General features: G+C 39.3%; 2 protein-coding genes across 4 annotated transcripts in view; one reads left to right on the forward strand and one right to left on the reverse strand.

Moving 5' to 3' along the window:
* Positions 1-2474, forward strand: part of LOC311588529 (solute carrier organic anion transporter family member 1A5-like) — a 47081-nt gene extending 44607 nt beyond the window's left edge. For all 3 annotated transcript variants that reach the window (XM_084766253.1, XM_084766254.1, XM_084766255.1), the window contains one exon: positions 305-2474. In XM_084766253.1, coding sequence (XP_084622379.1) covers positions 305-527 — 223 coding nt within the window. In that variant the 3' untranslated portion in view covers positions 528-2474. The remainder of the gene's footprint in view (positions 1-304) is intronic.
* IAPP (islet amyloid polypeptide) overlaps positions 1-13434 on the reverse strand; it is a gene marked incomplete at its 5' end in the record, with an annotated part of 432665 nt that overhangs the window by 126605 nt on the left and 292626 nt on the right. The window lies entirely within an intron of this gene.

A 13434-nucleotide genomic window follows, 5' to 3' on the forward strand; every position in this document is an offset into this window, starting at 1 on the left:
TCTGAAAACATCCTCATAGATAAACTCAGAGATATACTTCTATAATGATCCTAAATCCAGTCGGGACAACAATGGAAATGAACCAAAACAAACATGAAGAAAATGTATCTAAAGTTTTATGGTGAAATTTTTTTTTTGACATTTTAACAAACTAATAAAAAAACTCAGCAAAATAGACTATCTAAAATACACGTGCATAATTATTATCAGCCACTTTTCTTCAAAGAATACGGACAGGATCTGTTAGAGAAAACTAGCTTTCACTAAACATTAAGATTTAATACAGACTAGTTCTTTTCAACAGGCGCATTTACCTGGGGGTGTCTGCAGCACTAAGAGGATCAAGCTATCTCCCAGCATTCTTCATCTTAATACTTATGAGGAAGATCCAACTCCCTGGGGAAACTGACTCTTCAGAAACTGGACTTGCAGAGATGAAGCTCACAGAGAAGGAAAGCAAGTGCTTAGATGAGCACAGAAGTCCTGAGGTGGAGAATGATTCAGAACTGAAATGTATGCTACACTGAGTTTCCTGTTGGCCTGTGCAAGCCCATCATGGGAATGTACATTTCACTTTGCTTTTTAAATCAAGAGAGGTATTATCGGAACCCCATTTTATACTTAAGGATCTCAACAATTATTTTTCCTTATGATAAAATTATTTACTGATAAAAATTTTCCAAACTTTGGGGTAGTATTTAAGATTTTCACACGGAAGATTTCTGCAGCAAACCGCACACTGAACCTTAAGATTGCCATGACTAGGACAAAGAACAATTTGACTTTACAGTGCCTACTTATAATAATGTGCAACCTGTGACAGGGTATCACTGGATCGTACTTCCACAAGGAATGTTAAATGGCCCAACACTGTCAATATTCTGTACAACAGCAGTAAAAATAATTTGTGAACAGTTTCCTCAATCTAAAATTTGTCATTATATGGATGATATCTTATTGGCTTATTCAGATGCAGATACCTTAGAAAAAGTACTTGATGAAGTACAGAGAATTTTTCTTGCTTAGAGATTGCAAATTGCTCCTGAAAACATGGGGATATTTTATTATTTAGAAAAATTGACAGATTTATAAAAAATTTGATCACAGAAAATACAATCAGGAGAGATCAATTACAAACTATTAATGATTTTTGAAAAATTCTGGGAGATATTAGGAGGCTACGGCCCTCAATTGGATTAATTTCAAATCTTACAAGGTGATAAAGGCTTAAACAGTCTAAGAAAATTATCAGCTGAGGCTGAGAGAGCGTTGGCTCTGGTAGAAAAGAAATTGCAGATGCACATGTGGATCATTTGGATCCAAAGCTGGATTTTATTTTGGTTATTTTGCCTTCTACTCATTTTCCAAAATGAATTCTTATGCAGATAGAAGATAGTATCTTAGAATGAATAATTAAAAAAAAGAATTAAGGCTTATATGTAGAAAAGATTTCTCAATTCATTCCAAAAGGAAAAATGAGACCATCAATTAGCAAGAATAGACCCAGCAGAAATTTCGGTACCTTTTACTAATTCTGAAACAGTCTCATTATGGGCCAAAAATGAACATTGGCTAAGAGCTTGCAGTCATCTTTAGGAGAGTTTAACAAGAAATATCCTCAAAGCAAGACACTTCAGTTTATAAAAAGAACAATTGGATTCTCCCTCATATAGTAAAAGGGACACCAATTACTGCAGCCCTGACATTCTATGGTGATGCCAATAAATCAGGAAAGGCAGGATATAAGTCAGAAAAAAACTAAGTAAAGTGGCCCAAAGACCTCGTGATTCAGTTCAAATTTTGAGTTGTATGCCATTCTTATGGAATTATTAGCTTTTCCTGAATCTCATAATATAGTTCCTGAATCTCAATATGCAGAAAAGAAAATTTTGCATATAAAAATTGTGCAATTAGTTCTGGATGATTCAGAATTAGCCTTATTACTTATTCAACTACAACAAGCAATTTTAAGTAGAAGTCGCACATTATATATATACAACACATGTTAGGTCTCACATGGGAATACCAGGCTCAGTAGTACAATGTAGTGATGAAATTGATAAGTGATTATTAGGACATGTGCTAGAAGCCTCAGAAGTTCATAAGAAATACTATGCCAACAACAAAGGTTTAAAGAAAGATTTTTCTTTCACTTAGGAAGAAGCCAAGGATATTATAGGGAACTCCTCTACTTGTTCTTTGTATTCCCGAACTCCATTACTTGCAGGAAGTAATTTAAAAGGTACCCAAATAATTGAAGTTTGACAAATGGATGTTTCATTTTGCAGAGTTTGGAGAACTGAAGTGTGTGCATTATCCCATAGATGGTGAGCATCTGCTTTAAGTTCTAAAAGGCTGATTCTGTAATTACAAATTTATTAGGAGTTCTGATTATTATGGGAATACTTGTACAAATTAAGATTGACAATGCTCCAGCATATGTCTCTAGTAAAATAAAACCATTTTGTTTTTCAGTTGGTTGTTTGTTGGTGGTAGTGGTGGTGGTTGGTGGGTTGTTTTTTATTTTATTTTTGCTTTTGTTTCTTTATTGTTTTTAACCTATTACAGGTATATCGCACAATCTACAGGACAAGCAGTTATAGAAAGATCTAATCTCACTTTTAAATATACTCTTAATAAATGGAAATAGGTAATAAAGCAACCCCCACAGAGATAGATTACACAGTGCTTTTTTTTAAACTTCAAACTTTTAAGACGTGAATGAGAAAAGAACATGAGTTGCAGAGAGACATTGGATAGCAGGGGGGAAAACCTGCTGAATTAAATCAACCTCTATAGTTTAAAGCTGTGTTGGCCTCAGAATGGAAATCGGGATACATGCTATATTGAGGATGAAGTTTGTCTTTGTTTTCACCGGAGAAGAAAAGCTGTGTCTATCTTATGCGCGTAGTAAAATCTCAAGGAATGAAGAAACGGTATGTGGATGCTCCTTTTGCCTCTTCCCTCGGGGTTTCCCAGGTGCTGCTGCACACTGGGCTGGACAGGAGGAAGTAGAGCCAGAAACAGCTGGCATCTGTGGTATCCCAGTCCGGAGTGTCATGACGCAAACGGTGAGAAGTCTTCCTCCAGGGTTCTCAGAGTTACAGCTGTCTGGTCCAGACTGGAGGGAGAAGTCCTTCCCCGAAGTTTTCAGTGTTACTGCTCTTCTGGGCGGTAGGAACCTGGGATGCTTCCTCTCTTCAGAGGGTCCAGACACCAGGGGAAGAAATGACGTCTAGCCAGCCTGGTGGGTTCTAAGGTCGAGGTCCAGTAGTAAATGCCTGGAGAAAGAAAGCCCTCTCCGAAGCACCTCTTGGAGTGTTAAAAGCATTTTAGCTCAGATGCAGCCAATCTCAGACGATAGTAGGTGAAATAGCATGTGTCTGTTTATTCAGCGTGGTTCTGTTTTTTTGGGGGGGGGGTTGGGTTTTTTGTTTTGTTTTGTTTTGTTTTGTTTTGTTTGTTTGCTTGTTTGTTTGTTTAGGCATGGTTTCTCAATGTAGCCTTAGCTGTCCTGGAATTCACTTTGTAGATGAGGCTGGCCTCGAATTCAGAGATCCATTTGCCCCAGCCTCCCAAACAACGAGAGGTGTATAAGGGTCTAGAGAGATGGCTCAGAAGTTAAGAGCACTGTCTGCTCTTCCAGCGGTCCTGAGTTCAATTCCCAGCAACCACATGGTGGCTCACAACCATCTGTAAGGAGGTATATATGAACCTTGGGGAAGTTCAAAGGGGTTCCAGGATGGGTATATCATTGGTTTGGGGCTGGTGATGCTCCATTGCGTGGAAAGGAATTCCAGGTGCCAGCCATGTGAACACTCCTGGAATTGCAGAAGTGGGGATCGAGACAACGTGCACCAGGGCATGCTGGCACAGAACTGGGAGGGAGTGACCCTTACTCCGGTTGATCTCAAGAAAGAGATTTCCTGTGTTAGGATACAGCTACACCTTGCTCTAGCTCTATGCCAGATTCCCTGGAGGCACTCACTGCCCATGGGCCTGCCAAGAGTATATATTTTAAATAGACAAGAAAAGCCATTCATAAATACATGGGGGAACACTAAAGGCATTACATCTGTAGATTTACATCTAAAGATTTATTTATCATGAATTAAATAAAGACATCTCATTGTATATAGGCACACAGGATGTGCTGATAGATTTATTGATTGATTTTGTGTGTGTGTGTGTGTATGTGTGTGTGTGTGTGTGTGTGTACTTGTGTACATTTTAAGTATGTTTTAAAGCACATACTTGTAGAAACCCAAGGCCACTCTTAGGATCATCCTTAGAAGGGCTGACTTGTTTCCATTAAGAAAGACTGTCTCACTGACCTGAAACTCGGGGGTTAGGCTACAACGGCTGACAAGGGAGCCCTAAAGGCCTTCCTATTTCAGCTTCTCTAGTTCTGGGGTTAGATGCCAAACACACCACCACACCACACAGTTTTACAGAGGCCCTAAAGGCAGGTCCTCCTGTGAGGAAAGTACTTCACTGACTTGAGTTGTCTCCTTAGTGCCTGTACTCTTTCTCAAATGACGTTTATCCTACAATAGCTTTCTGAGAGAAAGGCACAGGAAAATTTATGGTCTTTTGTTTCTGATCATATCTTTGTTCCATTCAAAATATTTTATTTTATTTTTTGACAAACAGCCCTTTGTTGTTCAGTCTGGTGTTGAAATCCATATGTAGCCAAGGATAACTTTGAACTCCGATCTTACCTGGTCTCTAAAGTGTTCGTATTGCCGATGCCACTCCTGGCTTTTAGTCTATGTTCATTCTCCTAAAAATGGATATTTGTGTATGATACATAGTATATTATCTATACTTTCTTAGGCTTTATATGTCAGCTATTATCACTTAACCAGATACACCAGTTTAACCACTGGTATATCTATAAAGAAAAACAATTTCCTTACAGAAACAGTTCCTGATTCTTCAGTGTGACTTCTAAAACACTGTGGAGTCTGTTTGGACGTTTTTCTTATTCTTGGTCTGTGAAATTTCATGTGACATTTTTGGGGCTATAGTTTTCATCCAAAGACTTGGGAACCCCACATTTTAAATAGATAAACTTGAACACTCCCATTCTAGGATTGGACCCCAGGCTCCTTGCATCTGGGCAGCACTGGACACTGAGCAGTAGCCCCAGCCCACTGCTTCTCTTTTGTTCCAGATAGTGAACTGAAAATGGGGTAGGGAGGTGACTTAGAGGTAAGGTGGCTTTAGTTTTCGGTTTGATGGAGTCTCAAGTCTAGGTGGTGTGGAGGTGTTCAGCAGGAAGCAATTAAAGGAGTAATGATGAGACCATTCTAAAGGCATTTCAGCCTAGAGCATGGAGCATGCAGACAAGAGCCACTGAAATGACCACCCCAGGTGAAGTCAGCCCGACTGGGAAGCCAGTGCAGCCCAGCAGCACAAAAGACAAGCTTTCTACTGGCCAGAGCTTACGTAAGTGTGGGGGAAGTACTCTCCTCTGCGATCTCTTCGAGAATAAGCAGGATCCTTAGGCTTACGGGAATATAGAGTAATGATATTATCGTATTTACATGAGATAAAACTTAATTTAAGGCATTGTTGCTCTTGTATGGAGTGAGTCTGTGATTGACCTGTTCACTTTATATTATTCAATATTTCTTCTGTGGTTTTATTTAAGTAAGAAGTTATATTATCTTATGAAAGTTCTCAAGAGATCTTTTAGACTTTAATATACTTTCCTCTTTGGCTTTGAATGTGTTAAAATTCTGAACATAGGTGAACCAGTCCTTTAATTAAAAAAAAAAAGCAAAAGAGGATAGTTATTAAAATACATATCTGCTTGGGTAAAATACAAAAGTAAAAAGCTTGGGGTAGTAATACATTAGTAAGAATTTACTAATTAGGTGATTTCTCTGGTAGGTAAATTTAGAGCTTGGTACGTAAGGCTGTGTACTGTCGTTCAAGTGGAGTAGCACTGTGTTGCTCCGATCCACTGGGGATGAATGTAGTAATGGGTCACACTGTGGAATTATGCTTCTTTTAGTTTGTTTTTGTATGAAAGTTTCTTTAAAGCTGTGCATATTATATGTTAGCTCTTCAGTCATTGGGTAAATGAGATTAATTTAAACTTTGGAAGTACCTGAGTTCTTTTATGAGAGTACCAATCCTCAGTATTCTGCAGTAACTTTATCAGAGTCAATGGGTGTTGCTCCATGGGCAAAGGAATAAGTTTGACTCATGACGTGTATTTTTTTTTATGTTCCTCTTTTTTTTCTTTTGTGATGGGATCTTACTATGTATCCAAGACAGCCTCTAACTCACTTACACAGCTTATTCTGGTGTTATGATTAGTTATTAATGGCCAGTTTGACACAATGTATAGTCAGCTTGGAGGAAAATATCAATGACAAATTGTAGATATAAGGGTATTGTGTAATTCAAATGCTGATTTCTGTATCTGCACCCCCCCCATATCTGATTGCAATCCCTCAATCCCTGTTCTATTACTTTCCTGTTCAATGTTGTGTTGAGTAAACACTGCTCTCCAATTGTCTACTGATATCCCAATAAAGCATCTTACAGCCAATCGCTTGGCATGGGGGAGAGAGTAGGGCTGGATTCCTGCCAGCCAGGGAAGGAGGAGTTAGAGGAGGAAGTAAGGGATTCAGAGGGCGAAGGCCTAGGGGACATCAAGAGAACAGCTGAAGCAGAGGAAAGCCACAAAGTGCAAATATCTAGTGGTTAAGAATAGAGTAATAACTGATCCGTTATTGTGTTGTGAAACTTATTAAACAAATATAATACAGTCTCAACTATTTTGTGATAGCTGGGTTAAGAGAAAAGCTAAGAAACAGACACAATTTTGTAAGAATAACTTTAACATGTTGGCATACCAAGTGGACCTAAAATTACATAGACAATAAATCTACAAAGCAGTTTCTTAGTTCTGTTCACTAAGATAATAACTGCAGTTACTAAGGCAAGAGCTCACAGTTTTCTGATTAGACAGATCCCCAGCATAACAATAACCCTTGCAGCTGGAAACAGAAAAATAAAAACTGAAACAAGCTCCAGAGATGCAAAGTAGATATCTACTTTAGAGAGATTTGTACCCATAGGTATTTTAAATAGCTGACATTCTTAGAAATTTTAATTTTAAGGACAATACAGGCCATAAACTTCAAACCCCTACCCAGATCTAGCCAATGGACAGGACATTCTCCACAGTTGAGTGGAGAGTGGCGTATGACTTTTACATGTACTCTAGTGCCTCATATTTGACCATGTCCCCTGGATGGGAAGGCCTGGTGGCACTCAGAGGAAGAATAGCAGGTTACCAAGGAGAGACTTGATACCCTATGAGCATATACAGGGGGAGGAAATCTCCCTCAGTCACAGTCATAGGGGAGGGGAATAAGGGGAAAATGGGAGGGAGGGAGGAATGGGATGATACAAGGGATGGGATAACCATTGAGATGTAATATGAATAAATTAATAAAAAATTTTAAGAAAAGATAAGAAAAAAAGTTATATATGTGTTTTGTCTGTCATATGTGTGTGGATGCCAAAGAAGGCCAAAGGTGGATCCCCTGGAGCTAGAATTTCAGGTGGTTATGAACCACCTGGTGTGTGTTCTGGTAAGAGATGTGCATCTCTTAACCAAGGACTTGTGTCTACAGCATCACGATAGTCTCTGTAAATAGTCAAGAATCTCTTCTTATCCAAGGAAACTAGAGATGATCACCTAAACATGATGCCTGAGATTGGATTGGGTCTTGTAGCAGTGTTAAAAAGTGATATAAAGGGGTCTGTGAAGTGTCTCAGTTGGAAACAGTCAATTGCTGCCATGCAAGAGGTCCTGGTTCGGATCCCCAGAACTGACTCCTGCAAGTTTTCTTCTGACCTACACATGCATGCCATAACATGTATGAAACACACACACACACACACACACACACACACACACACACACACACACACCTCAAGCTAATAAGTGCAATTTTCCCCAGAAATCTAAAAAGAAAATTATTAGGACAATTCAAATAATTGGACTATAGACAGTGTATTATATATTTGGTGTTGCATCAATGTTAGATCCCAAATGTGAATGATCAATGTTTTGGTTATATCAAATAAATAATTACAAAGCAACACTACTGGTTAAAGAAATTGCTTGAATGTAGATCTTTATATACACTCTCTGTTCCCCTTTTTCCACATCCTCAACAGTATGTGCTGTAACTTGAGTTTTATATCTCATCCATTCTGATGGGTGTTAGATAGAATCCCAGGATTGTTTTAGTTTGCATTTCCCTGATCACTAAAGAAATTGAACATTTCTGTAAGTGCTTCTCAGCAATTTGACATTCCGCTATTGAGAATTCTGTTTACCTCCACGACTCACATTTAATTGGCTTATTTGGTTTCATGGTGTTTAATTTCATAGGTTCTATATATACTTTGGCTATTAGGCCCTTGTCAGATGTAGAGTTAGTGAAGATCTTTTCCAAGTCTGTAGGCTGTCGTTTTCTTATGTTGACAGTGTCCTTTGCCTTAAAGAATCTTTCAATTTCATGAGGTATCACTTATTAACTGTTAATCTTAGAGCCCGAGTTGTTGATGTTTTGTCCAGGAAGTTGTCTCATGTGCCAATGAGACAAAACAAACAAACAAACAAAACCAAAAACCTCTGTGTTGACAAAGCCATCTTTGCCATAAAGTTCACTATGAACAGGTAGAGAGATAAGCAAACAGATATATAGTAAATATATGCACCTGCTAAAAGCAATGGGAATTTTATTTTTTCATGTGTGTGTTGGGGTGCTTTATCAGACCTTTGAGTGCATGGACTTCTACAGCATTGGTGTTTTCAGGTTGGTACAGGAGGATGTGATTGGACCAGTGGTATCAGTCAATCCCCTTTGACCTCTAAGCCCTTTGTAAAGCTTGCCAGTCCAAATGTTGGGTACACCGAGTCCACTGATTATTATTTTTTTCAATACAAAATTGTGCCTCTGAGATCATTCAAGGCAGGGGCTTGTGGGTTCTAGTTTGGGGTGGCTTCCAAAGGAACTCAGAACTCAGAATCTCAACATGAAATATATGGTAAATTGCATTGAGATGAGACTGTTGCTTCAGCTGATTGAATGAATCATGAAGAATCATGACTTATAATCAAACATGAGGAACTAGTCCCAAAATCACGAAATTAATCAACAGTACTCACACACATAACATGCTTTCATGATAGGCAGTGCACATATCATATAAACTCAGATGGATTAGAATCTACCAAACAACCATTTATTAGGTTAACAACAGAGACAATCATCATCAGGGACACCTGAGTAGGAATTCCACAAAGTTGCTAATGCATAAAGAAATCATAAAACTATCATAGTTTAAAAAAATGGAGTGAGGGGTGGGAAGAGGCATTTGTGGAATTCTGGAAGCTGGCTACCCTTTGGTAAAGCCATGGTGTTCTAGCAATAGAGATACTATTTTCCAGAGGAAAGAAAGCTTTGATGATGTGCCTTTCAATATTGCACATGAATCCCCCATGCAGGAATCTCTAAGCTTTGGGAACTTTGGCAATTGCTTAATGGGTAGAATGCTTGTTGTGGAAGCATAAGGGTCAGAGTTCAAATCCCTAGAACTGAAGTATAGCTGGATGTATCTGTAATCTTAGCACTGCTGCAGAGAGACAGGAGGCAGAGACAGGAGAATTCTCTGAATCTCACAGGAGAGCTATTTCCTCAGTATGGATCAAAAAAAGAGACCCTGTCTCAATCTAAAGGACGATGAGGGCCAATACCCAAGGTTACCCTCTTATCTCCGCATCTATACCTTTATAAATGAGTGTGTGCATTTGTATGTGTTTATGTCTGTGTGCAAACACACACATACAGACATTCATACACATACACATGCACACAGACATACATATGCACATACAAACACACACACACTTGCAAACAACTATGCAGTACACATGCACACACAAGCACGAGCACATACACATGCATGCACATGAATGCACACAGGCACATAAATTCAAAGATGAGGGAAGTCATTAGTATCAAAGCTAAGTGGATATTCTGGATGGAGCACCAAGTCAAGTAGTATTTGTAGAGAATGGAACTTCAAATGGTAGCCACATGTCAGTTCAGTTTTGTAGTCTCATTGCTTTTGCCATGCTGCAAATATCCACAGGAGGAGAAACTTCTGGAATGGAAACAAAGCCTTCTTAATGCTTCAGAGCTGTGGCTCTGAAGAGGTCCAGGATAGAGTCTCTGGTGCTGGATGCAAAGGCCCTTCCAGCGCTGATGGCTCAAGCAACTGATCTGAATTGAAAGGAGAAAGAGGAAACAGAGCCCAAGTTTCTTCTCTAGGGACTGACTATACTGTGGCCTAGGAGGAAAACTTAAACTGACCACAATTTTCCTGTTACTGAAGCTGTAAAAGCAGCTTCTGGCTAGAAACTGTGGGACCATCATAAAAGGAGGGTCTTTGATCTGTAGATAGGCCTCTTTTGTAGAAATCTCCGGTAAGCTAATATAAACTTAAACCTGTTAATCCTAAAATGCTGATAGTAAAGGCTAGAATCTGATAACTTATTTGCAAATCTACAGGGAAATAAAGACTAACAAATGACTAACTCACTCATTATGATCATTTCTAGTTCCATCCATTTGTCCAGAGATGTTGGGATTTCTTTGTTTTTAATAGCTGAGTAGTATTCCATAGTGTAAATGTACCACAGTTTCTTTATCCATTCTTCTACTGAGGGACACTTAGGCTGTTTCCATGATCTGGCTATTATGAATAAGGCTGCTATGAATATGGTTGAGCAAATGTCCTTGTTGTGTGGTGGAGCATCTTCTGGGTATATTCCAAGGAGTGGAATAGCTGGGTCTTGTGGAAGCCCTATTCCCAGTTTTCTGAGATAGTGCTAGATAGATTTCCAAAGTGGTTGTACAAGTTTTCACTCCCACCAGCAATGAAGGTGTATTCCCCTTTCTCCACATCCTCGTCAGCATGTGGTGTCACTTGAGTTTTTCATCTTAGCCATTCTGATGGGTGTAAGATGGAATCTCAGAGATGTTTTGATTTGCATTTCTCTGATGAATAAAGACCCTGAACATTTCTTTAAGTGTTTCTCAGCCATTTGATATTTCACTGTTGAGAATTCTCTGTTTAGTTTTGAGTCCCATTTCTTAATTGGGTTATTGGGTATACTCACTTATAATTGGATACTAGCCCAAGAGGCATGTCCCATGAAAGTCTTCACTTATCAGCAGATGGGGATAGATGTGAGGACATCCTATTGGGACTCTAGGGGAGAGAAGCATGGGAGAATGGAGAAATAGAGAGAACTAGAGGGTCCTAGAAACCTACAAGAAGAACATCATGATGGGTGGATCTGGGCCAGGGATTCTGCTCAAACTATTGCACCAACCAAGGACAATAGATGCAATAAACATAGAACCCTTACTCAGATCTAGCCAATGGACAGGACATTCTCCACAGTTGAGTGGAGAATGGGGTCTGACTCTGACATGAACTCTGGTGCCCCATATTTGACCACATCCCCTTGATGGGGAGGCCTGGTGGCACTCAGAGAAAGGATAAGCAGGCTACCAAGATGAAACTTGATAGGCTGTGACCATATAATGGGGGAGGAGGTCCCCCTCAGTCACAGACATAGGGGAAGGGACTAGGGTGAAAGTGGGAGGGAGGAAGAAACAGGAGGATTCAAGGGATGGGATAACAATTGAGATGTTATCTGAATAAATTAATTAAATAAAAAAAACTTAAAAAGAAAAAATAAGAGAGAGATAGAAAATAAACCACTCACACACATACATTCAAGAAAAAAGGTGGATGAATTTCGGCAACTTAACTTCAACTGAAGTTGAGCTTCCCAGTTTCAATAGCGTTTATTGTTGATCACTGTACTTATAGTTCTGAGAAAAGAGAATTTAACCTCAGTCAAATAAGGGCAATTAATCACAAAAACAGATGAATTCTAAAATACAACATGTTATCTGTTTTAAAGCTAAACATTTCTTTTCTATGTATCCATTACATAAGTTTGTAGTGAGTTCAGAGTGACAAATGTTGACAAGGCCTGAAACGTACAAGAATAAGTGACTTATCAATTAGGACTGACCTAACTGTACATTATCCAGCTATCTCTTAGTTCATAATGAGTTCAGCACAGTAATTTTATCTGTTGTTCATTTACAAACAGAGTAAATTTAAAATGACAGCATATGATGCCACACAGTGACAAGGCATAAGGAATTACAGCAGAACAGTTTGTATATTTAGAAATTAAGGTTTGTACTTAATTTAAACATTTCTAGGTAGCCTCATCTAGCTTAGGTTCATGGGAAGTCGAAAGCAACTTACGTATATTTATGGTGAATAGCAGGATTCATGGTGCCATCAGAAGCGGAAGCTTATCTGAGGCCACAAATCTGCTTCAAAGCTATCCCTAGGGAGGCACTTGGAGGTCCACAAAGGTATTTATTGTAGCCATAAATTCTCTAAGATTGTTTTAGAACATCTAAAACAATTTAATTTATTAAAGTATTTGAATCAAATGAGGAATTCCATAATCAGAGATTAATTCATCTGAACAATAAACAGTACATCCTCAACAAGATCCTGTAGGAAGTTTCCTCAATTAGAGCTAGTCAATACCCAGAAAGTGACAGTTCATACCAAATCCAGATGTTTTTTCTTTTTGTTTTTTTGAGGGTTTCTCTGTGTAACCTTGGATGTCCTTGACTCATTTTGTAGACCAGCCTGGCTTGAATGTAGTCTTGGCTGTGCTAGACTCACTTTGTAGACCAAGCTGGCCTTAGACTCACAATGATCCATCTACCTCTGCCTCCCTAGGTGCTGGGATTGGTCTACCTGCCTCTGCCTGGGTGTTGTGATTAAAGGCATGTGCCACCATGCCTGGCTCTAATGCCAGATTTTAGAGAGATGCAGCAGTGCACAATTGACAGGGTAGTCAGAGGTTGGAAGCTATTCTGGGGTACATCAAGATACAGACCTTGCAAATACCAGATCACCTCTAGAGATCCTTCATGCCTACTAAATTCCACAAATCAATGGCTCTTGACAGCATGTCAGAGGCTGGAAGCAGTCCTGGGGTGCATCACAGTAGAGACTGTACAAAATACCAAATCACCTCCTAGAAAGCCCATATGCCTAATGAGCTCCTTTAACAGAATGGCTCTCAGCAAAGCCTCATTAGAGAAACAGATAAAATGGGGGTATTTAATCTTGAGGTCTGGCTGGTTTCCTTAGGAAAGGGATAAAGCCATGGACTGGGGAATGGCACTGTGTGTTTCTTGGTCCTAGAAACCCTCCTTGTGAAGGCATGTAGAGCTCAGGGCAGAGCTGGAAGCTGAGTGACCCTGGCGCCCATAAGCCCTCCTC

Source organism: Acomys minous, assembly GCF_964271855.1.
Source record: "Acomys minous genome assembly, chromosome: 17".
NCBI classification, from domain to species: Eukaryota; Metazoa; Chordata; class Mammalia; order Rodentia; family Muridae; genus Acomys; species Acomys minous.